This window comes from Rhodnius prolixus, unplaced genomic scaffold (assembly GCF_049639745.1).
Source record: "Rhodnius prolixus isolate KJV_2025 unplaced genomic scaffold, Rpr scaffold_1, whole genome shotgun sequence".
In the NCBI taxonomy this organism is placed as follows: Eukaryota; Metazoa; Arthropoda; class Insecta; order Hemiptera; family Reduviidae; genus Rhodnius; species Rhodnius prolixus.
This window is the reverse complement of record NW_027411581.1, coordinates 555805-581841: the sequence shown is the minus strand read 5'-3', so window position 1 is coordinate 581841 and position 26037 is coordinate 555805. Positions and strand designations below refer to the sequence as shown.

At 32.9% G+C, this 26037-nt stretch overlaps 1 protein-coding gene across 1 annotated transcript in view; it reads right to left on the bottom strand.

Annotated features, from left to right (window-relative positions):
- LOC141451949 (uncharacterized) overlaps positions 1–23868 on the bottom strand; it is a 39264-nt gene extending 15396 nt beyond the window's left edge. Inside the window, exons 1-10 of the mRNA XM_074123769.1 lie at positions 23670–23868; positions 20177–20333; positions 10299–10540; positions 8000–8081; positions 7216–7362; positions 5990–6149; positions 5733–5903; positions 4412–5096; positions 3623–3901; positions 2322–2425 (exon numbers count right to left, since the gene is read on the bottom strand). Coding sequence (XP_073979870.1) covers positions 2322–2425; positions 3623–3901; positions 4412–5096; positions 5733–5903; positions 5990–6149; positions 7216–7362; positions 8000–8081; positions 10299–10540; positions 20177–20333; positions 23670–23799 — 2157 coding nt within the window. The 5' untranslated portion in view covers positions 23800–23868. The remainder of the gene's footprint in view (positions 1–2321; positions 2426–3622; positions 3902–4411; positions 5097–5732; positions 5904–5989; positions 6150–7215; positions 7363–7999; positions 8082–10298; positions 10541–20176; positions 20334–23669) is intronic.
- Positions 23869–26037: the final 2169 nt, after the last annotated feature.

The following is a 26037-nucleotide window of genomic DNA, read 5'->3' as shown; positions in this document are numbered from 1 at the left end:
CCCCAAACCATCCTCAATAACATTTTTTTTGAGAAAGCGTTTTGAATAAAATAGGAAGGTAATTTGTACGTAAATAGCAAAATTAAACTGCGATTTCAGTACTTCCCTTTAAGAAGAGTAAGAAAAATATACTGCGATTACAGTACTTCTCCCTAAAAGGCAAAGATTTTGAATCGAACGACAATTCATTGATGTAAATCGGTTCACTCATTGATAATTTAAACGATTGCAGTACTTCCTCTTAGTAGGTGTAAGAGCATGATGGCACTTCACAGCCACGTAGAGGAGCTTTAACCACTTCTTCTTGCTAAATTTTATCAAAATCGGACAAAGCGTTATAGAAATATTGGTAATAATAGTTTTAAAAAGGGCCTAACTTGGGTGGGGCAAACTCCCCTCCTTATGAGGCACAGCGTCGAGACTTTAAAAGTGCAAATCTGTACAAAACCAATGACACCTCATTCATGAAAATCGGTTCACGCGTTTAGGCGCTACGTTGTTTACAAAAAAGGTAACAACAAGAACAAGAACAACAAGAAGAAGAAGAAGAACAAGAACAAGAACATTTTTTGAAAATGCGGTTTTTGCTCATTTTCGGCAACTTTTTTCTCGAAACCTATTAGATCTGGGTGGTTGCAAAAAAATTACAGTTATGAAGGAGGGTTTGGAGTAAGATTTAAAGAAAATTTGGGAATTTTATCTTTTATAGAAAAAAGAGAAAAAAATTGTCAAAGTTGGGTGTTTTTCAACGTTACGCTTTTTCGTGCAGTTTTTGATGGTCAACCCTTATACAACTGTCCTACCGGACAGTTTTAATTTCGATTCGAATGACACTTCATTCATGAAAATAGGTTTACGTTTCGATAATTTGAAACGATTGCTACACTTCCCCTTAACAAGTGTAAAAGCAGATCGTCGCTTTAATGTTACGTAGGGAAGCCCTAACCCTGTCATCCTACCAAATTTTATCAAAATCGGGCTAAGATTTACAGAGTAATTAATGATAATAATTTTGGAGGGGGCCTTACATAAACGGGGCTAACTCCTCTCCCATTTGATGTACAGGGTCGAGACCCCCAAAAGGCACATCTACATAACATTTCGACTCGAATGATACCTCATTCATGAAAATCGGTTCACGCGTTTAGGCGCTACGTTGTTTACAAAAAAGGTAACAACAACAACAACAACAACAACAAGAACAAGAACAAGAACATTTTTTGAAAATGCCGTTTTTGCACATTTTCAGCAACTTTTTTCTCAAAATCTATCAAATCTAGGTGGTTGCAAAAAAAATACAGTTATAAAGGAGGGTTTGGAGTAAGATTTAAAGAAAATTTGGGAATTTTATCTTTTATAGAAAAAGAGAAAAAAATTGTCAAATTTGGGTGTTTTTTAACGTTACGCTTTTTCGTGCACTTTTTGACGATCAACCCTTATACAACTGTCCTACCGGACAGTTTTAATAAAGAAAATTTGGGAATTTTATCTTTTATAGAAAAAGATAAAAAAATTGTCAAAGTTGGGTGTTTTTCAACGTTACGCTTTTTCGTGCATTTTTTGACGATCAACCCTTATACAACTGTCCTACCGGACAGTTTTAATATAGAGGTTGGAAATGTGAACCATTTGCCAAAGCTCCAAAATTTAATCTTCTATATCTCTATAACTATTATCTCTGAAACATTACTATTTGTATCAATTTTAGAGAAAACGTTTCTCTACAATTTTGTAAGAAATTCATTTAAATCGGAATAATACGAAGAGAGATATAGAGTGTGGAAATTCGAACGATATGCATGTAAAATCAGCAAGGGTGATATTATTCCTCTAGGAAAATAAATAAACACTGACTAAGAAATGTTTTTCCCTCCAAAATTCATAAATTGGAACAAGTTTTAAAAAGAAAAAATAATAAGTCATCATCATCTATTTAGGGTAAAAATTTTGCTGAAAATCGCAACACGTCTGGGAAAATTGACTATGGCTCATAAGTTCATGGGAGAAAAACATTTGATAAAGACGTAGACAGCTCCGATTGGTGGATTTCCTTAGAAACGTTAAATATATCAGACGATAGAACTTAGTACAAGAATATTAAAAAGATGGGAATGATCGGCAACCATGGAATAGTTTTTGCAACTGGCATTAAAAAGTAGGAAATAAAGGAAGTAATTCATTGAGAACTTTCATAAGTAACCGGATATGGAGAACATTTAATTTTGTTGCGAATGAAGTATTTGCTCTCGCAGGTAGATAGAAAGAGTAACAATATTTTTCTATAATTAAGCTGGATTATTTATATTAACATTGGTAATTACCGTAAATATAAATGCCAACATTTTATCTTTCAACTTTTCATGTTGATTACGGTATTCAAATACCTTCAAAAATTGCTTTAATCCTTTTTTCCCAATTTTGTTATCTGAAATAAAATAATTAATTACAAATTATTAAAATTCATTCCCGGATTTGATAGGTGAGAAATAAATGCCTATTAATTAACAATTCTAATAAATACATTTGATTACATTGTTATAATAATGGGGTCAGTCTTTTTTAGACACAATTTGTTTCCTAGCCCGTCCTGGGAAGGTATTTTTTACTTTACGCTGTAAATTTTGCCTAAAATCCAAGGAAAGATTGGAATTAAGACTTATGATATGCGATATGACTCTTGGCTTGCGGTTACCTTTTCTCACTGTGTTTTCCAAATGTTTAAATAGAGTTCTTAAAATTAAATGACACTTTCGTTAAATTAAACATTTCCCTTACACAGCTCGGAAATCACTGCTTCGATTTCCCGAACACAAAATATTAAAATATGAAAACATGTGAACCGGAAATTACTCACTTCACAAGGCAGGAAACAGTTTAAACTAACAATTTAAACATCTTTTACTATAAAACACGTAAAAACATCTTTGACACTGCCATGATTCAATCAAGGATGGTAAGACCAAATACCCAAACAGTTAAAACTTTGTAGAAGTATTTTAAAGAAATAGGAATGATCGGCAACCATTGAAAAGTTTTTGGGCATTAAAAAGAAGGAAATAAAAGGAGAAGTTTTTGGCACTATAAAAGGCATTTCTTGGACTGAAGACCATCACAGTTGGAGCAGTGTAGTTTGGCATAGGAGATATCGTGTCAATATGAATAGAAATAGTGTTTATTATGTCGCTCTAAATGGTTTGTCGATAGATCGGATTATTGCAACAACTTGTACTTGTTGCGAATCGAGGGTCACACTTCTAGAGTCACGTTTTATTTTGCCAAATAAATTATGTACACCAACCGTCAAGTTTTTAATTGATTAAAACTTGCGGTCTGCGAGAAAATTCTTGGAATTTGGCGCTAATAGAGAGTTAATAATCTGGAACTAGACTGTGGCGTGCTCGAAAGAATTATGAAATCTACGCTGTTTAGGAAGCGGTCTCCCAACCGCTCTGATAATGACGCACTTATCTATTCGTAATGTTGCTACACAGGACGATGCCGAGCCCTACGTAAGTGCATTCTCATTTTCGCAAATATTCTACCAAATTATTTCTCTTATCCAAAGTAACTCTTGGCCAAAAGGAAAGATACAAATTTCTATTTGAAGAAATGTGAGACTTACAGCTGAGATTTATATGCTTCAATACGTAATTGCCGCAGCACCAACTTTTTGAACCGTACTCTTTCACACCTTTCATCATAGGATGTAGATCAGGTGGAACAGTCTTCTCCGCTTCATGGTACAATTTCTTGTAGATCATGCAAACCTCGTGTTCATACAGTTCACCCTGATTCACATCGGGAGTGTTTATGTATTCTACGATTTCCTTGATGTCACAGAATACTTCCATAAACTCTTCATCACTTAGATCTTCAAAATCAGAGCCGTCCGCTGCCCGTCCTGCAATGCCATTTTTTATTTATTTATTTGTGTCATCAGGGCTAAGCCTTGCACAGAGAAGTCGAAGATTAGTTGCGTAAGTAAAATAAAATACTACAATGTAAATTAAATTTTAAACAAAGTACTGGTAAAATTTTGTTCATATATAAATATATATACATATTTATAAAGAGTTACACATATTTATTTTATTTATTATATATTCATAGATTATTATGTTGAGCTACGCAAGACTAAACCGAGTCTTTGACAAGTAAATTCTTATTTTCGCAAATATTCTACCAAATTTTATTTCTTGTCCAAAGTAACTCTTGTCTTCTGCAATAAATAAATATTTATATATATATATATATATATCATTAAAACAGCTTGCTTTCATTTTATTATTATTATTATTGGCTGTTTTATGAAAACAGATAATTTCGGTGAAACAAGCCCTTAGACTGCTAGAATTTAGCAGGTTATGAGTAGATGAGACTGCCCACACAAAATATGAGGAAGGCACCTTACCGGGCAACATGCCGTAAGAAGACCATGTAGAAGTGGAATCCCCTGTGTCTGATGTGGAAGTCACTGAGCACTTCTCCACGTCACTACTGTCCACAGGGGCATTAATGGATAGCTTTATTTCATCTTTACAGTCTCTACTTATCTCTCTTGAAAGTATTTGCTTCAGTTCAGACATTTCTTGATCTTGAAGGAGGCCTACATCAACTTCCGGTGTAAGTGATTTTTGTTTTGCTAATAGAGATTCGCTAGAGGAATGAACGCTGGTTATTGTGTCCCGGTCAGAATGTTTCCGATTATCTTCAATCTCAATGACGCTTTCTGACGTCAGCACTTCCTCCGAGTCATCTTCGCTGATGAAGGTCGGAGGTATGTGTTCACTAGCAGAAGATCTGCTTGCTGCGTCCGAACTGTCCATCCCACTAGAGATTCTCTTCTCTGCCCGGTCTGCGTCAGTCAGCAACTGGTGGATCCATTTCATTTCCTCGTTCTCATCACTGGGCGTAAATGAACAGTAGTTCTCCATTGCTGTGACCAAGCTTCTTCCAAATATGTCGGTGAGTTCGCTACGTATCCGGAAATCAAAGAGTTCTTTTTGATAATCATTATAAGTGCGGGCAGCTTCACTATTATCGCTAATCCAACTTCTAAACATTGTCTTCACTAGTTTATCCATTCGGTCTCCTATCTGCAACAAAGTGCCGACAAATTTTAAGCCTTTCTTTATTTATCTTACTATAAACCTAGTCCTTAAGTTTTGAATGCAACTAATTTTACTTACTTGGTCAGCAATAACAGAGTTCAAGATGAAAAGTTCCTTATATCTGTTTTTATCTTTCCGATATCCTAACTGCTCTGAGTTAATATTATTTCACCTAATATAAATTTTCGTATTTGTGGGGAGATGCAGACTTGCCTGTTTTTGCTAGCCGCTATTGGGATAGTGGCTAAGTCCGGAACCATCCAAAGAGACAGACAGCTAATCAGACTACGGACTTACGAGGCAGAAACGGCTAGCAAGAGCTGAAGCAACAGTGGAGCTCAGCACTAATTGAGGCTGGGTGTTAACCAAGGACTGTGACCAATGCTCTAATCTAAATTAATTGTAACTATGCACAGTTATAGCTTCGTACGAATACTTTCAAAAAAGGTCTGATTGAGCAGAAATAGCTAATTTCTTTTTTTTCTTAAGACAAGCCCTTTCATTCCTCAAGGTCCACCTCTTCTTCCTCACCATCACCGTGTGTAGGATTGAGGTCCACTCTGCTGAGGGTAGAAGAATAAGGAAAGAAGCTAATAAAAACAAATAATCTTTAATAATTACACAAAGATTCAGTATTTTCATCCGCTTCCAATATCTTGTTTGCCTTAGTTCGTTTTCCTTTTTAGTTAACAGGAAGGGCATGAATATGCTGCCTAATTCTTTGGCGCCACTGCTTCTGATCTTGTTTCCGGTCAGTATCAATCTTTTCAAAGTTCTGTTCCATCTTAATGCCTGCAAAAATATTCTCGAGAATTGTATTTTCCTTTTTGTTTTTATGCTCAGAAAGAAAAAAACAAAATATATAATTAAATGCTTACATCTGCAAAATATTTGGCTCCCTTAGAGCCAATGTTATTCCCAGTAAGATCCAGGGTGAGGAGAAACTGCCTGGGAAAATCCTTCCAACCCAACTGCTGGGCCAAATTCAATGCACCCATGTCATCAATGTCACAATACTTCAGTGATAAATATTTCAACCTGAAAGATTGCGGTAATTTGGCAATTCTTTCTCTTAAAAAGAAAGTAATATTTTTTTGGCATGATTTACAACCAACTGCTGATTAGGTGTCCTGGGCGGCAATGCTTTCTCTTACAAGGAGAGATGTTTCCTTTTAATCAAGATAATTCCCAAATGAGTTCAATGGGTACAAAAGTTGCGCGAGAAAGCTAATATCAGGTTTTGCTTCTTCGAGCAAAAATTTTCTAAAACCTTTATCAATACAGAAATCTTCATTCGCCAAACAAAATCTTTCGAAAAATAGACCAAACTACCAGTCGTATATAAACTATTTTAATCACTGACGTCACCCCTAAGTGGAAACATGAAATAAAACCAATGTTTTGGTTGTGGGCCAAAATTATTAGGTGTCATTCAAAATTGAAAGTCTCTTCATATAATGTAACCATTCTGAAGAGAAAGAGAAAGACTAGGGGTTTCGAAACATTTTCTAACATTAACTCCCCTTCAAAATGTTTCGAAACCTCTTTTAGATCCCCCAAATTTATTTCAGATGGTGTGTAGAAGAAACAGTTGGTGTGAATACTCTCAAGATTTCGCTTTTCGCAAATTATATTTCCTTAAAAATATGCGTTTGTACTAAAAAAAAAAAAAAAAAATTTCAGAAGTTATCCTTGTGTTTACTAAATAAATTAATACTGCAGAAGAAAGCGTGACTTAACGAATAAATCCTCTAAAGCTCAATAAAGTAACTATTCTCTGAGATAATTATTGAAAGCACAGAGGCAGGCCAAAAATATGTTTCGCCAAAGATGAAATAAAAATGAGACCACTGGCGAAACTGTCGAACAAAATATGGAAAAATCGACCTGTAGTAAATATTGGTTTATTTCTCAATTCATTAATCAAAACAGAATCAGTGTTTGTAACAAATCCTACAATCAAAAAATCAACACAATTGAATGAATCCTTTCATAGTTGATTTTTATTACGTGTGTATGAAGTCCTTACAAAGATGTTTCAAGATCAGAAACTGTTAAATTTAAAATCTCAACTGAAAAAAAAAGTACCAGCTAGATAACTCACGTATAATTTTTATTAAATACTTCTTGGTAATTTTGAGCCAGGTTAGTTGGATTGCGATCCAAGTACAGACACTGGACGCAATTCTCCTTCCTGATGCCGTTCGCCAGGATGGTGATACACGAACTACTCAGCGAACAATCTATCAATCTAAGAAGCAATAAAAATATGGTTATTTCATGAATTTTAATACTGGTAGATCATAAGGTTCAGAAGAGAAATTCACTTAAGAAGCAGTGGATGAACTTAATTTAAACACTACTTACTTTAACCGACTTATTTCTTAATATATATAGACGCGACTGCAGTGGCTTTTGTAAGTAAATAATTGAAATAGTAGAAGTTTTCCAATTTGTTTTTCTTTAATAAGTCTGTTTCTTTGTTTGGACGCCTCGCTAAGGTTGATCGGGCACTCTCTCATGTAAAAAATAATTTTTTTTAAAAGCACTCGATTTCCGCCAAGCCTCGGCCACTTCTCAGACATACTTATAGTTAAGGGCAGCCTGAGAATCCAATAAGTGGAAGGCAGATAAAGAGTTAGTCGAATTCGCGAATCTTCATTATGAAATTTAAGGTACTTGCTGAATTGTGTACTTTTTAGTGTTTAATCAACCCTTATATTTAACTTTTTAAACTATAAGTTTTTGTTAAGGAGTTATAAAAACGATTTATTTTACTTCAATGTTAGTGTCGACTTCAAAAGGTATAATCATGCCGGGTAGAGTCCGCTTACCGTTCTGAACGTTAGCTTACTTCCAGTGCTGACTTAAACTGCTAGGATACTCACTTCAGTACTCTGAGAGTGCGGGCGATCACCGTGATCAGTCTGCAGATGGCTCTCGCAAGCGGCAACTCCGCCGCAACTTTTCCTGCAACACAAGCACTTCTACGTTCAATTTTCTCCTGTTATTACTCACTTCCTGCACTAATAAACAAATACTGCCAAGTGGATCATGAAAACCTCCTATGCTCTATGGATCACCTCTGCTTTATTTGTTGAAGTTATAAGGCTTCATTTCTCTCAATTAAGATCTTAAGATTTTAATGTCACAAAACTTACAAGAAATAAAAATAAATGCTCTGAGATTCTAGATTTGCGTGAAAAGTAATTAAAACCATAAATATATATTTTTTTAAATTTATTTGTTAAGTTACACCAGCGCCTAGATACGCCATAAGTAACAATGACAAAAACTGACACCGCTACAAACACTAATTGAGGGGAGAAGTTACCCAGTGATAACACTCCCTAAGTCGTCTCCGAGGATTAACTACTCTATTCAGAAGAGAGATAATCGCGAGGCCACTGGATTAGGATGATCTGGATGGTGATGAGATGATAAATGGCGGACAAGAGGATTGGAATTAGAGTGCAAGTTCTGGATGAAAACTTTTATAGTGAGTTCGCGCTACCTGGACCTACAAACGGAATTTCCAAGTCTGTGTGGATAGTTAGATTTGAAACGTAAAATGGAGCCGTTAACGATAGTGCGGAGAATTTTAGACTGAAGCATTGAATTCGTTGAAAATTGGAGCGTTTCGTTGAACCCCACAGTTCAATACCGTACGTCCAGGCGGGTTTTAGTGTAGAAGTGTAAATCAGTCGTTTGTTATTAAGTGAAAGTTTTGAACGTCTATCGATAACAATCATAAATGTAGTTAAAAGAAAGTTTCTTCTTAAGTGCAAACTAAATGTAACCAACTGAGCATCCAGTTCTCTTTTAACATGACACAAGTTTGAAAATATAACACCACGAAGGAACTACTTTTCACACAAAGCTTTTTCCTTATAAACAAATTTATCAAAAAAAGTTGCGTTTTTACAAAATTCAGCAAGTTTTATGCTATCAGCAAGGGACCAGTTAAACACCTCTAAACAATTAGACGATCATAACGAAGAAACATTTTCATTCCTGGCTATTTTCCAAGTCGTTACGAACTCAAAATTCAAGGCTTTTGAGGCATTTACTAGGTTTATAAATTATTTATTGGAAAACTTTTCAACCGACGGTTCCTAGATAGTTCTCGACTGCATAATAAAAAACCAGGCAAAATCTTAATTCAAATTAGCTATTCAAAACTTCTTATCAAAACTCTGCCACTAATTGACCAAGTCTGCATTCTCTTGACAAAGAAACTGTAAGAAATTATTGCGAGATTGCAACTAATACATCTTCAAAAGGGTTCCCAATTTTCTCAACTGAACTCACACATTTCAGTTTGCGATTTACTAAAAGCAACATAATTGTCACAAAGAATTTTAAATTCCTCCTTAGTCCATTGGATTATTTGTCTATTAGGTTATTCATCATCCAAGGCAAAGAAATAGTTCAAGAGAAGAAGAAGAAATATTTATTATAATAAATATATACATAAAATAAATATAGAAGTATAAATGTATAATAAATTTCAACCTTCTTAACTAAGTGAATTAAGAGAAAAGTTAGGTGAGGAGGATTGGAATGCAGGAAAAAAAGGAGAGGAAAAACCTGCAGCTAAAGTTCAAGAGATGAACAATTCCAAACAAGCAATTTTATTCCGGTTCCATAGGGCAGGTGTTGGTCTAGTGGTTATGAACGTGGTAAGTGAGAAATCCCCAGTTCGAGTTCCGCGTTTAGCTACTTTTAATTTTTCAGAAAAAAAAAATGTTGACAGTAAAGTATGTTTGCTAGACGTCTCCGTCCACGACATCTAATTGGTAGTTGGACGTCAAGCCGCGGCTGAAAAAATAGGCGATTACTTTACTTTTACTTTTTATTCTAGCTCTGAATTTCAGCAACTCACGTCACAGTCAATAAATATTAGGTTTAAAGAGATCACGACAATTTTGGGCCATACTAATAGAAAAAACGGGAAGTGTAAAGAGACCAGCATCAATTTATTAATTCTTTATGTGCGGTGTGAGGCGCCACGAAGTAGAGATGAACTCTGATCCTCTAAAGAGTCATATCTATGTTAATATTTGTATCTTTAAATGAATATTATTAGATAAACAAACGGTTCTATAACCCAAGTGGAGGGTGCTAATGTTGACTGTGACTATGATGAGGCTTCTAGAGAAGCAAAGCTAGTAGGTAGGCCTTCACCTTGTATATCCAGCACCGCAGGTACATCCTGGCCTTCGTCGAAGAGCTCTTCTTCTTCTTCTTCATCTTCTTCGTCTTCTTCTGATTCGGATAACTTTTCTTTAGCATCTAGCAAAATCGTACGTTCTCTTTTCTCTGCTACATCTTCATCGTTGTCTTCGAGAATCACTTCTTCAGCTATACTCTCCGGGTTCATAAATCCCACAAACAATTTCGGCCTTTCAAAGTATTTTATAGATTTCCTAAACAAAAAAAATATATAATTAAGTTCCCTCCCTCACATCCCTGAGAAGTTACAGAAAAAAAATTGTTGAAATTAAGTTGTAGATATATGTAAGTATATAACTTCTACATGAATAACACATACTAAAATAAAATTTAAAGAAAATGTCGGGTCAAGTTTCGAGAAAATTTCAATTCGTTTTGAAAAATTTTAGTTTTTGAAAATTTTGATTTTGAAATTTTGTTGAAAAACTGAAAGATCGATTCAACAAAGAATACTTCGGTGTCCCATTTTTTACCCAATACATATTGTCGCAGCCTCTGGTGGTATCAAAGCGGAATATGAAATTGAATTTCTGCCACTTTTTCGTTTTTTAGAAACACACAGTGAAAAACTGTTTTTAGGGGACCTCAAAATGATATTATAGGTGAAAATTCAAAATCGATTAAAGCGGGGAGTAAAAGGAATTGTAGACAAAACAGTATTCAGGAATATTACAATTCCGGTCAAGCGATTGCCTACCAACTCGGAATTTTACCCACGAATTTGATTCTCATTAATGGTATGTACTGCTGAGCTGAGTGACACTTTTGCATTGCCAACAGTACTCCAGAACTAACTGGGCACCAGAGTTGGGCAAAAATTTAATCAATTAAAAAACAATTGAATTAAACCGAAATTTAATTTTAAAAATCATGATTAAAATTAAAAAATTTAATCGGCAAAAATTAGTTGATTAAAATTAAATTCACATTTAATTTAATCGGAATTTAATCAATTAAAATTTTTAATCATAACTAAAAATTAAGATTAAAATTAAATAATCATAATTTTAATTGATTGAATTAAATTCCAAATTTAGTTTTAATCACTTTGGACGATTAAATTTTTTAATTTAATCAAAATTTGAGAGATTAAATTTTTAAAACCAAACATTGCCAATAATGGTTAAACCAGAATCGGACCAATGCATCTTTATTCCGCCTAGCTGGTGTTTCAACACCGTCAATATTATCACCTTTCCCAAACTTGGCACCTTTATTTAAACCCCAATTTCCCCAGATACAGTATCTAAGTTTTTTTTCAAATGGAACAAACCAGATCTAGGCAGGCTAGAGCTATTCGATATTCCAGATCTTCGATTGAAGCCAAGGGATTAAGGTTACTGTACACTTTATTTTTTAGAAATCCCCTCTGAAAATAGTCTATTGGGGTTAAATCCGTAGTTCGAGGTCAAAATCGAGCTCTTCTTGAACCGGATGATAACTGGGGATGAAAAGTAGATTACCTACGAAAACATCGTAAGGAAAAGGACATATTGTGAACCCGGAAAACCTACCCCTTCCACCTGTAAACCTAATTTCACTCTGAATAAGAGAATGTTGTGTATATAGTGGGACATTCGGACAGAACTTTCCGGTAGACTGTATATAAGTCTAGTGAGTGGTAAACATGGTTAAATGTGCTTGTAAGGTAGCCCTATATAAGTCTAGTGAGTCGCCAACATGGTTAAATGTTACTGCAAGGTGGTCCTATCTAAGTCTAGTGAGTGGTAAACATGGTTAAATGTGAATGTAAGGTGGTCCTATATACGTCTAGAGCAGTGGTTCTTAACCGGTGTTCCTCAGAAAACTGGTGTTCCGCGAATATGGTCCAAGTGTTCCGCGAAATTTCAATTTTAAGTTCTTGCTAAATACCGAATTTCAAATTAATTAATGTTACTGTTCCGCGAGAAAAATATATACATATAATTGAGTCCCGCGTCTATGAAAAGGTTAAGAACCACTGATATAAAGGGTTGAAATTTTTTTGGGTCATGAAATTCTGTAAAATTATGGCCGTTCTACTCGCATATCTCCACTGTGAACCACGTATTAATATGGAATTTTTTTCTCTTATACACTTTGTTTTTCTCAATTACAAACTATAGTTATTTTGTGCACAGATCTATAAATGTAGAAGATATAAAGGGTTGAAAATTTTTTGGGTCATGAAATTCTGTAAAATTATGGCCGTTCTATATCTCCCACTGTGAACCACGTATTCCTATGAAATTTTGTACTCTTGTACACTTTGTTTTTCTCAATTATAAGCTATAGTTATTTTGTGCACAGATCTATAAATATAGAAGATATAAAAGGTTGAAAATTTTTTGGGTCATGAAATTTTGTAAAATTATGGCCGTTCTGTATCTCTCACCGTGAACCACGTATTCGTATGAAATTTTGTTCTCTTGTACACATTGTTTTTCTCAATTATAAACTATAGTTATTTTGTGCACAGATCTAAAAAGGTAGAAGATATAAAAGGTTGAAAATTTTTTGGGTCATGAAATTCTGTAAAATTATGGCCGTTCTATATCTCCCACCGTGAACCACGTATTGATATGAAATTTTGTTCTCTTATACAATTTGTTTTTCTCAATTATAAACTATAGTTATTTTGTGCACAGATCTAAAAAGGTAGAAGATATAAAAGGTTGAAAATTTTTTTAGTCATGAAATTTTGTAAAATTATGGCCGTTCTATATCTCCCACCGTGAACCACGTATTGATATGAAATTTTGTTCTCTTATACAATTTGTTTTTCTCAATTATAAACTATAGTTATTTTGTGCAAAGATCTAAAAAAGTAGAAAATATAAAGGGTTGAAAATTTTTTGGGTCATGAAATTTTGTAAAATTGTGGCCGTTCTATATCTCCCACAGTGGACCACGTATTGGTATGGAATTTTGTTCTCTTGTACACTTTGTTTTTCTCAGTTATAAACTATAGTTATTTTGTGCACAGATCTATAACTGTAGAAGATATAAAGGGTTGAAAATTTTTTGGGTCATGAAATTCTGTAAAATTATGGCCGTTCTATATCTCCCATTGTGAACCACGTATTGGTATGGAACATTGTTCTCTTATACACTTTGTTTTTTCAATTATACACTATAGTTATTTTGTGCACAGATCTATAAATGTAGAAGATACAAAGGGTTGAAAATTTTTTGGGTCATGAAATTCTGTAAAATTATGGCCGTTCTATATCTCCCACTGTGAACCACGTATTGGTATGGAATTTTGTTCTCTTATACAATTTGTTTTTCTCAATTATAAACTATAGTTATTTTGTGCACTGATCTAAAAAGGTAGAAGATATAAAGGGTTGAAAATTTTTGGGTCATGAAATTCTGTAAAACTGTGGCCGTTCTATATCTCTCACCGTGAACCACGTATTGATATGGAATTTGGTTCTCTTGTACACTTTGTTTTTCCCAGTTATAAACTAAAGTTATTTTGTGAACAGATCTAAAAAGGTAGAAGATATAAAGGGTTGAAAAAGTTTTGGGTCATGAAATTCTGTAAAATTATGGCCGTTTTATATCTCCCACCGTGAACACGTGTTGATATGAAATTTTGTTCTCTTATACACTTTGTTTTTCTCAATTATAAACTATAGTTATTTTGTGCACAGATCTAAAAAGGTAGAAGATATAAAAGGTTCAAAATTTTTTGGGTCATGAAATTCTGTAAAATTATGGCCGTTCTATATTTTCCACTGTGAATCACGTATTGATATGGGATTTGGTTCTCTTGCACACTTTGTTTTTCTCAATTATAAACTATAGTTATTTTGTGCACAGATCTATAAATGTAGAAGATATAAAGGGTTGAAAAAGTTTTGGGTCGTGAAATTCTGTAAAATTATGGCCGTTCTATATCTCCCACCGTGAACCACGTATTCGTATGAAATTTTGTTCTCTTGTACACTTGGTTTTTTTCAATTATAAACTATAGTTATTTTGTGCAAAGATCTAAAAAAGTAGAAAATATAAAGGGTTGAAAAATTTTTGGGTCATGAAATTTTGTAAAATTGTGGCCGTTCTATATCTTCCACAGTGGACCACGTATTGATATGGAATTTTGTTCTCTTGTACACTTTGTTTTTCTCAATTATAAACTATAGTTATTTTGTGCACAGATCGAAAAAGCTAGAAGATATAAAGGGTTGAAAATTTTGTGGGTCATGAAATTCTGTAAAATTATGGCCGCTCTATATCTCCCACCGTGAACCACGTATTCGTATGAAATTTTGTTCTCTTGTACACTTTGTTTTTCTCAGTTATAAACTGTAGTTATTTTGTGCATAGATCGAAAAAGGTAGAAGATATAAAGGGTTGAAAATGTTTTGGGTCATGAAATTCTGTAAAATTATGGCCGTTCTATATCTCCCACCGTGAACCACGTATTCGTATGAAATTTTGTTGTCTTATACACTTTGTTTTTCTCAGTTATAAACTATAGTTATTTTGTGCACAGATCTAAAAAGGTAGAAGATATAAGAGGTTGAAAATTTTTTGGGTCATGAAACTCTGTAAAATTATGACCGTTCTATATCTTCCACTGTGAACCACGTATTCGTATGAAATTTTGTTCTCTTGTACACTTTGTTTTTCTCAATTATAAACTATAGTTATTTTGTGCAAAGATCTAAAAAAGTAGAAAATATAAAGGGTTGAAAATTTTTTGGGTCATGAAATTTTGTAAAATTGTGGCCGTTCTATATCTCCCACAGTGGACCACGTATTGATATGGAATTTTGTTCTCTTGTACACTTTGTTTTTCTCAATTATAAACTATAGTTATTTTGTGCACAGATCGAAAAAGGTAGAAGATATAAAAGGTTGAAAATTTTTTGGGTCATGAAATTCTGTAAAATTATAGCCGTTCTATATTTTCCACCGTGAACCACGTATTGATATGGAATTTGGTTCTCTTGTACACTTTGTTTTTCTCAGTTATAAACTATAGTTATTTTGTGCACAGATCTAAAAAGGTAGAAGATATAAAGGGTTGAAAAAGTTTTGGGTCATGAAATTCTGTAAAACTATGGTCGTTTTATATCTCCCACCGTGAACCACGTATTGATATGAAATTTTGTTCTCTTATACACTTTGTGTTTTTCAATTATAAACTATAGTTATTTTGTGCACAGATCTAAAAAGGTAGAAGATATAAAAGGTTGAAAATTTTTTGGGTCATGAAATTCTGTAAAATTATGGCCGTTCTATATCTCCCACCGTGAACCACGTATTGATATGAAATTTTGTTCTCTTATACAATTTGTTTTTCTCAATTATAAACTATAGTTATTTTGTGCACAGATCTAAAAAGGTAGAAGATATAAAAGGTTGAAAATTTTTTGGGTCATGAAATTTTGTAAAATTATGGCCGTTCTATATCTCCCACCGTGAACCAGGTATTGATATGAAATTTTGTTCTCTTATACAATTTGTTTTTCTCAATTATAAACTATAGTTATTTTGTGCACTGATCTAAAATGGTAAAAGATATAAAGGGTTGAAAATTTTTTGGGTCATGAAATTCTGTAAAACTGTGGCCGTTCTATATCTCTCACCGTGAACCACGTATTGATATGGAATTTGGTTCTCTTGTACACTTTGTTTTTCCCAGTTATAAACTAAAGTTATTTTGTGAACAGATCTAAAAAGGTAGAAGATATAAAGGGTTGAAAAAGTTTTGGGTCATGAAATTCTGTAAAATTATGGCCGTTTTATATCTCCCACCGTGAACCACGTGTTGATATGAAATTTTGTTCTCTTATACACTTTGTTTTTCTCAATTATAAACTATAGTTATTTTGTGCACAGATCTAAAAAGGTAGAAGATATAAAAGGTTGAAAATTTTTTGGGTCATGAAATTCTGTAAAATTATGGCCGTTCTATATTTTCCACTGTGAACCACGTATTGATATGGGATTTGGTTCTCTTGTACACTTTGTTTTTCTCAATTATAAACTATAGTTATTTTGTGCACAGATCTATAAATGTAGAAGATATAAAGGGTTGAAAAAGTTTTGGGTCGTGAAATTCTGTAAAATTATGGCCGTTCTATATCTCCCACCGTGAACCACGTATTCGTATGAAATTTTGTTCTCTTGTACACTTGGTTTTTCTCAATTATAAGCTATATTTATTTTGTGCAAAGATCTAAAAAAGTAGAAAATATAAAGGGTTGAAAAATTTTTGGGTCATGAAATTTTGTAAAATTGTGGCCGTTCTATATCTTCCACAGTGGACCACGTATTGATATGGAATTTGGTTCTCTTGTACACTTTGTTTTTCTCAATTATAAACTATAGTTATTTTGTGCACAGATCTATAAATGTAGAAGATATAAAGGGTTGAAAATTTTTTGGGTCATGAAATTTTGTAAAATTATGGCCGTTCTATATCTCCCACCGTGAACCAGGTATTGATATGAAATTTTGTTCTCTTATACAATTTGTTTTTCTCAATTATAAACTTTAGTTATTTTGTGCACTGATCTAAAATGGTAGAAGATATAAAGGGTTGAAAATTTTTTGGGTCATGAAATTCTGTAAAACTGTGGCCGTTCTATATCTCTCACCGTGAACCACGTATTGATATGGAATTTGGTTCTCTTGTACACTTTGTTTTTCCCAGTTATAAACTAAAGTTATTTTGTGAACAGATCTAAAAAGGTAGAAGATATAAAGGGTTGAAAAAGTTTTGGGTCATGAAATTCTGTAAAATTATGGCCGTTTTATATCTCCCACCGTGAACCACGTGTTGATATGAAATTTTGTTCTCTTATACACTTTGTTTTTCTCAATTATAAACTATAGTTATTTTGTGCACAGATCTAAAAAGGTAGAAGATATAAAAGGTTGAAAATTTTTTGGGTCATGAAATTCTGTAAAATTATGGCCGTTCTATATTTTCCACTGTGAACCACGTATTGATATGGGATTTGGTTCTCTTGTACACTTTGTTTTTCTCAATTATAAACTATAGTTATTTTGTGCACAGATCTATAAATGTAGAAGATATAAAGGGTTGAAAAAGTTTTGGGTCGTGAAATTCTGTAAAATTATGGCCGTTCTATATCTCCCACCGTGAACCACGTATTCGTATGAAATTTTGTTCTCTTGTACACTTGGTTTTTCTCAATTATAAGCTATATTTATTTTGTGCAAAGATCTAAAAAAGTAGAAAATATAAAGGGTTGAAAAATTTTTGGGTCATGAAATTTTGTAAAATTGTGGCCGTTCTATATCTTCCACAGTGGACCACGTATTGATATGGAATTTGGTTCTCTTGTACACTTTGTTTTTCTCAATTATAAACTATAGTTATTTTGTGCACAGATCTATAAATGTAGAAGATATAAAGGATTGAAAATTTTTTGGGTCATGAAATTTTGTAAAATTGTGGCCGTTCTATATCTCCCACAGTGGACCACGTATTGATATGGAATTTTGTTCTCTTGTACACTTTGTTTTTCTCAATTATAAACTATAGTTATTTTGTGCACAGATCGAAAAAGGTAGAAGATATAAAAGGTTGAAAATTTTTTGGGTCATGAAATTCTGTAAAATTATGGCCGTTCTATATTTTCCACCGTGAACCACGTATTGATATGAAATTTGGTTCTCTTGTACACTTTGTTTTTCTCAGTTATAAACTATAGTTATTTTGTGCACAGATCTAAAAAGGTAGAAGATATAAAGGGTAGAAAAAGTTTTGGGTCATGAAATTCTGTAAAACTATGGCCGTTTTATATCTCCCACCGTGAACCACGTATTGATATGAAATTTTGTTCTCTTATACACTTTGTTTTTCTCAATTATAAACTATAGTTATTTTGTGCACAGATCTAAAAAGGTAGAAGATATAAAAGGTTGAAAATTTTTTGGGTCATGAAATTCTGTAAAATTATGGCCGTTCTATATCTCCCACCGTGAACCACGTATTGATATGAAATTTTGTTCTCTTATACAATTTGTTTTTCTCAATTATAAACTATAGTTATTTTGTGCACAGATCTAAAAAGGTAGAAGATATAAAGGGTTTAAAATTTTTTGGGTCGTGAAACTCTGTAAAATTATGACCGTTCTATATCTCCCACTGTGAACCACGTATTGATATGGGATTTGGTTCTCTTGTACACTTTGTTTTTCTCAATTATAAACTATAGTTATTTTGTGCACAGATCTATAAATGTAGAAGATATAAAGGGTTGAAAAAGTTTTGGGTCGTGAAATTCTGTAAAATTATGGCCGTTCTATATCTCCCACTGTGAACCACGTATTGATATGGGATTTGGTTCTCTTGTACACTTTGTTTTTCTCAATTATAAACTATAGTTATTTTGTGCACAGATCTATAAATGTAGAAGATATAAAGGGTTGAAAAAGTTTTGGGTCATGAAATTCTGTAAAACTATGGCCGTTTTATATCTCCCACCGTGAACCACGTATTGATATGAAATTTTGTTCTCTTATACACTTTGTTTTTCTCAATTATAAACTATAGTTATTTTGTGCACAGATCTAAAAAGGTAGAAGATATAAAAGGTTGAAAATTTTTTGGGTCATGAAATTCTGTAAAATTATGGCCGTTCTATATCTCCCACCGTGAACCACGTATTGATATGAAATTTTGTTCTCTTATACAATTTGTTTTTCTCAATTATAAACTATAGTTATTTTGTGCACAGATCTAAAAAGGTAGAAGATATAAAGGGTTTAAAATTTTTTGGGTCGTGAAACTCTGTAAAATTATGACCGTTCTATATCTCCCACTGTGAACCACGTATTCGTATGAAATTTTGTTCTCTTATACACTTTGTTTTTCTCAATTATAAACTATAGTTATTTTGTGCACAGATCTAAAAAGGTAGAAGATATAAAAGGTTGAAAATTTTTTGGGTCATGAAATTCTGTAAAATTATGGCCGTTCTATATCTCCCACCGTGAACCACGTATTCGTATGAAATTTTGTTCTCTTGTACACTTTGTTTTTCTCAGTTATAAACTGTAGTTATTTTGTGCATAGATCGAAAAAGGTAGAAGATATAAAGGGTTGAAAATGTTTTGGGTCTTGAAATTCTGTAAAATTATGGCCGTTCTATATCTCCCACCGTGAACCACGTATTCGTATGAAATTTTGTTGTCTTATACACTTTGTTTTTCTCAGTTATAAACTATAGTTATTTTGTGCACAGATCTAAAAAGGTAGAAGATATAAGAGGTTGAAAATTTTTTGGGTCATGAAATTCTGTAAAATTATGGCCGTTCTATATCTCTCACCGTGAACCACGTATTGATATGAAATTTTGTTCTCTTATACACTTTGTTTTTCTCAATTATAAACTATAGTTATTTTGTGCACAGATCTAAAAAGGTAGAAGATATAAAAGGTTGAAAATTTTTTGGGTCATGAAATTCTGTAAAATTATGGCCGTTCTATATCTCTCACCGTGAACCACGTATTGATATGAAATTTTGTTCTCTTATACACTTTGTTTTTCTCAATTATAAACTATAGTTATTTTGTGCACAGATCTAAAAAGGTAGATGATTTAAAATTTTGACATTGGCACTAGTACGTTTTAGTAACTCAGTTACTGCTTTGAAATTGACTTTGGCGCTCCTTACAAAAGAAATGTTGATGGTTAATATATCAAAACAGATTTTTTACTTATTTTTACCAAATTCTGACATTGGCACTTCTTGCACCAAGCTACAGAAATATTGAGAACCTCCATCAAACTTTATTCCTCGTCATTCCATCACCTTCAGGAATTAACAGTTATTTAACTAGAAAATATTGGCTTTACCTGGCATCATAGGCACATTCCCAGATGTAGAAATCTTTGGTTTGCTTTTGAAAAGTCGGTTCAAATGTTTCTTGATATTGCACTTCTAACAATTCAGGAACTTCCGAGATACGTTCGTGTTCACAGATTTGCATCCATAAATAAGCTAATTCACACACTGAAATATGAACACACTAATTGTTTTTATTTTTTTGACAAAATAAATTACAATATATCTTCAAAAGTATGTAATGTTAAATATTAATTTTTCCAAATGTATAAGTAGATTGTTCTTATTGTTGAAGATAAAGATACATCAACTTTTTTTTTGTTGGGTCCGCAGTACTGTACAATATTGTTGATTGTATCCGTCTCAGTATGCATATTTTTTACATTTCTAACCGGTTTCGTATTTTCAACTACTATCCCAAGTTGATACCATAGTTTTGTGAAGAGCATTTTATCTTCACTTATATCAAACATGAGTCAGCAAATGTAGTGTGTGTCAGAATCTTAAGTGAACTTCAGATTCTCCACACACAACTGATGAATCAAAAGAAATTAGTTACTCTAATCGTAGAAATCCAGTAAATTATTTCTAATACGTAATTACTTTTTGAGTAACAGACCTGTAAATAGTACTCATAAATCAATAAAACTATCTAAGAGATTATATTTTATATTTTTTGGATCATGAGCGGCAACTCCGTTAAAATACTTCCAGCTAAAATTAAGCCGAGCAGTAGTAATCCTAAAAGATTCACACTACTTCCTCGCAGCGAAAATTGAGCTTCAAAACTACCCTAATTACTGAATCTAGTTTCTACATTAAAGAATTGCCGTTAGGTCACTTCATATTATCATTAGAAATATTAATTTCCTTCCAGATTGTAACTTAAACCTGAATCACGCACGAAACAAATAATACTAATACAGAGTAAGCACCGAACCTTCCCGAATTCTGTTTTTGAAGCACATTAAACACTCGCAATAGTAGTGACTGAAAAAACATGTTTCCAACATCGGAGGGCGCTAACTGTTATTACCAAAACTGTTACAATAGAAAAATCTGCGCGACCCTTTGCTTTGCACAGTAGAAGGTAAAATAAATAACTAATAACATTTATGATTTGTTTCTATAGAAGTCTCTAAATAGAATGAAATACACATTCTTTAAAAAATATTAGTATTTAGTATAGGAGACAATAGCAGCTAAATTTATAATACTTTAAAATATGTTGTTAAGTCAAGTACCAATCTAGAAACTTATTGATCAGTCCAGTATGAAATCTTTAACTATTCTTGTCCATATCGGTCACCAAATGTGAGTAAAATTATAAGTCTTTCGATGTATCAGTTCATTAAAGCAGCAAATTTTTTTCGTTATTCAAAACAGGTCCAAATTGAAGTCTCAATATCTCCCTCCGTTTTATTCAGGTCACTATGAAACCTTATAATTAACTATATACTATATAACTATATACTACATATATTAACTATATTAGAGAGTAAAATATTAACTCTTCGATGTAAATATTAGTAATATTTAGGAAATATTGGAACCTAAACTTTTCATAGATTAAAATACGTTCAAAGTTTATGTAATTTATTTTAAAGAAAATTCCGGCATTTTATCTTTCATAGGAAAAGGTGAAAAAATTAGGTATTTTTCTTTTCCGTGTAGATTTTGTTGATTAACCCTATTAGACAGTTTTAATATGGCGAGTTATGTACATAGTATTGGTTGAAAGCTAAAATTGAATTTACAACTGTAAAAAACTTTTTTCAAAGGGCAAGCCGTACATTACAACTGAAAAATAACCTTCTGAAAATGAAGGGGAGAGAATTCGCTTCCCCTTTTGAGGAAATGTTTATATGTCATCCTGATGAGAGAAGATACATCTACGGAGAGGAAATTACAACAACTGAACCATTAAGTTAACCTTATCTCAGTTGAGTTTGGATTCATTAATGGTAGACGGTATCATTCAAAGATAGTCTAGGGAAAATTTACTCGTTAAATAAATGTCAAGTAATTACCTTGAGAGTAATATTTTTCACCAATTTTAAAGTAACTAAACACGCATTTATTTGATTATTCAAACTATTTCTCTTATCTTTTCGTAAGAGGATATTGTGTTCGCGTAGATTTAAGATTTTTAGTTACAAGATAAAAATACCTTTCTCTACAACCATGTAGGAATGTTCTCATTACTCAATTAAAATCAGCTGTGTAATGCCCAACTTTACCTCACTAGTGGGGAAAAATTCCCATTAGTGTCACTTTCCTCACAAGTGAGTGAAAAACTTTATTGTGCTTCCTTGATATAAGAAGTTTTGTTATTAAATATTTTCTGTAAAACTTTAATAAGCTTATTTAACGTAACTAAATAATTAAAAAACGAATATTAAAAAAATAAAATAAAAATTGAAAGGAATATAGAAATAAAAATAATATTTTAATAAATAATTAGATATTTTTGATTATAAGTTAAAAAGGTTATAGTGTTACCTTATAGAAATTTAAAATGGATTCTAGTGATTCCTGTTTAGAAAACACTCCTCCATCAATAAAAGAAACAGCAGAAAATGTATTAAGTAATTTATCACCAAAAAAATCGAAAGGTAATTGTAATATAGCAATAAATGTTTATAATAAATAAATTACTTTTTGTAGACTGTAAAAATGAAATTTTTAATTTTTTTAGTTAATTACCCTAATGGTTGCAGAAAAAATATAATATTTAACTCGAGTGTAAAGTATTTTCCTCACACTCGGCATTTTGCACTTGCACTCGCCTCGCTTCGCTCGCTCGTGCGTGCAAACCCTGCCTCGTGTGAGGAAAAGTTCTACTTTCCACACTTGTTAAATAAATTAATGCTATTAATGCCCTCTGAAACTAAAAAAATACCCATTTTTTTTTTTAACTAAAAATACAATTATGGCGTTTGCTTCAATATATAATTTCAAACATATCCTTGTTTTAAATAAGTCAGTAAGGAGGGAGCACATGGATACATCGGATCCACTTACAATTCTTACTAAGTTTATTCTTGTGTATCCTCGGTCGTCGGTTTCCTTCCATAGTTACTGCCATAAAAGATGTGTATTTAAGGTCCATTGTATGGACAAATTTATACTATTACTATTATTCATGTATTCCTAGTATAACAGGTGCCATATGTACGTAGTAAACTTTCGTCATTAATTAACAGAAAGACAAAATAAATACTGACCTCATTAGTAAATAGTAGTTGATATTTTTAACTCCATTAAAAGAAACTTAATTTGATGACAGTCCTTTTGAAAGTCAGTTAATCTATAGATTATCTAAAGTATCAATCTTTCTTGTTGCAGGATTTGAGCTCAACTACATCTTAATAAAAGGTCTTTATTTAGTGTAACTAAATCAGTGAATGGCTCGTCTTGGATTTGTCACAGGTAACTAGAGACTAATTTGACTCCAACGATGGAAAGTAATTGTTATTATTCGATAGCAAAGAAGTAGGTTACCATCTGACTGAGGTGGAGGCTCCTCAGAACTCAAGTCACTTTGCTCTTCATCCAACTTTTTGTCCTTGCCCTGGTTTCTATCTTGATTTCCTTTTTTCCCTGTCTTTTTACCTTCCGCTTTTTTATTCATACTTAAGATTGTAACTTACTGTACACTGCGGAGTGCAGATTGTTGCTATGGTTACACTTTGAATAGTGATCAGGTGACATACACGCATATGTTTCAACAAGCAGCAGCGCTAATTTCAACTCACTATTCAAATTACCAATAACGAGAGACGTTTTAATTAAGTGGACTTTTTTTTAAAGTTTATTCATGACCCCACAGACCATTCGCTAGCAATCTTGTTTAGAATTCAGGGGCTTAAAACATGTACATATCTCCGCTTTCGGTCAAGTCACTTGATATCTTTTGAGAAAATTTTTCAAATAAATATGATCGCAAATAGTTAATGAGGCATGAATAGTTCACCTCTTATTTTTGACTTGTACCTCGTATATACTTCAACAAACAATAATGGAAGAATTATTTGTGTTACAACTCGCCTAATGTGACATGTTTTGTGATGTAGATGAGGCAAGTCAATGCGACTCACGTCCTCTGACTACCTCATTGTCCGCGATGCTCAGCATTGTGGGCACGACCTGGTGTGACTTCCTGTGTCGGTCATACTCCTGCGCACCCTTTATTAAAGACTTTAATTAAAACGCAGGAATTTGTTGGGCTTATTGCGAGCATCAACAGTGGCGCTGATTGGAGCAGACGGTAACAACGAACGTATTTCGCAATATATTTTGCTAAGCTGCTATGAGAGAGAAAATCAATTATTAAACCGGAAGTACCACCTAATCGCATAATTTTCAATATTTTTGAGATGGTGAGGAATTCAGCTCATTCGAATTTCTCTTAACTTTTGGGCTCATTTTGGTTTTTTCAGATATTTTTGGTAAACCACTTAATTTCGAAAATTTGACACGACTACAAATGTTTGCACTTAATAAGTGCTAAGATGAAGTAATTAATAAATATGTTAATAGTACAATTAGATACATGCAGTTTTTTTTTATCTAGAATCGACACATTTTTATGCAACCACTCATCAGTATCCTTATCACTTCCGGTCCCATTCTGTTTTTATTCTGGCACTGATTAAGCAATGTGTACATATTTATACATCTTTTTCATCCATTTTTTATTGATATACTGAGAGGCAAAACAAGTGGCTACCCTTAAAAAAATGGATTTAACTGCCTATTCGTTATTGCAAAAGTAAAATATTTTTAGCATGCATTGTTGTCCCGCTACCTGAAAAACGCTTCAATCCGATGTTTAGAGTGACCATCAAGTAGTCCAGATCTAAAAGCTATTGCAAATCTATGGAATGAGTTGTCAAGACGAATTGAGAGGCTTAAGGAGTTAAGGGTTGCATTAACGGAAGAATATGAAAATATCCCTCAGTAATTTATTTAAATCCTTATAAGGTCAATGCCCCATCGAATGCAAGCCACAATAAACGCAAGAGGCGGAAACACACCGTATAATTTGAAATAAATATTGTATATATGTATAACATTTAGTTAATTTCAAATTACTTAATAAAACCTTTTTTTTGTAAACCTGTCACCTGTTTTTATTTACTTTTAATATTCCTAAGTATGTTTCATATCGCCTGTTATTTATTAAAACTATGTGGAGACGTTAACAACAAATTGATTGGAAATCAGTACACACACAGACGAGTGAGAAGGGTGGCCACTTTTTTTGCCTCTCAGTTCGTAAAATATTATGCAATTTTCGGTCTTGTTTGATAAGGTAGGTAGCCGAATGGTTACACTACGCAGCAAAGTGTTAACACTGCATATGAATACACATTTTTCTGGGCGGATTTTTATTAAAATGCCTGCTACGATTTTCTCTAAACTTAATACGAATGGCATCCTGGTATGTGAATCATTTTTTTAAAGGTTTTTTTTTTTTGGAAGCGTCATTTCGGTGTTTCGTCCTGGTTTACAAGCTGGATAGTTAGTAATAATTGAATAGGTTTATCTAAAGAATCTCGTTTTGGAGGAAGTCTTTTGAGTTAGAATCTCGAAAATTCTTGTAAGAGAAAGTATATTGAGAATTCTCACTCACTTTTTTTAAAACAACTTTTTTTTGGGCTTATGGAGACTCCAAAAGATGTAGATCATGGTTAATACTTGAATACAGAAATCTGGACAAAAAGAGGATTTGCTTAATGAGAAAGTAAATAAGAGAAATAAAATATTCTGTGAGACGAAGCGATTATAAAGGTAGGGGTGGGTAGTGTTATCCAGCATGAATGTGGGTGACGTCATGCAGGACGAAGCGGGAGGTGGCATTTGGGCG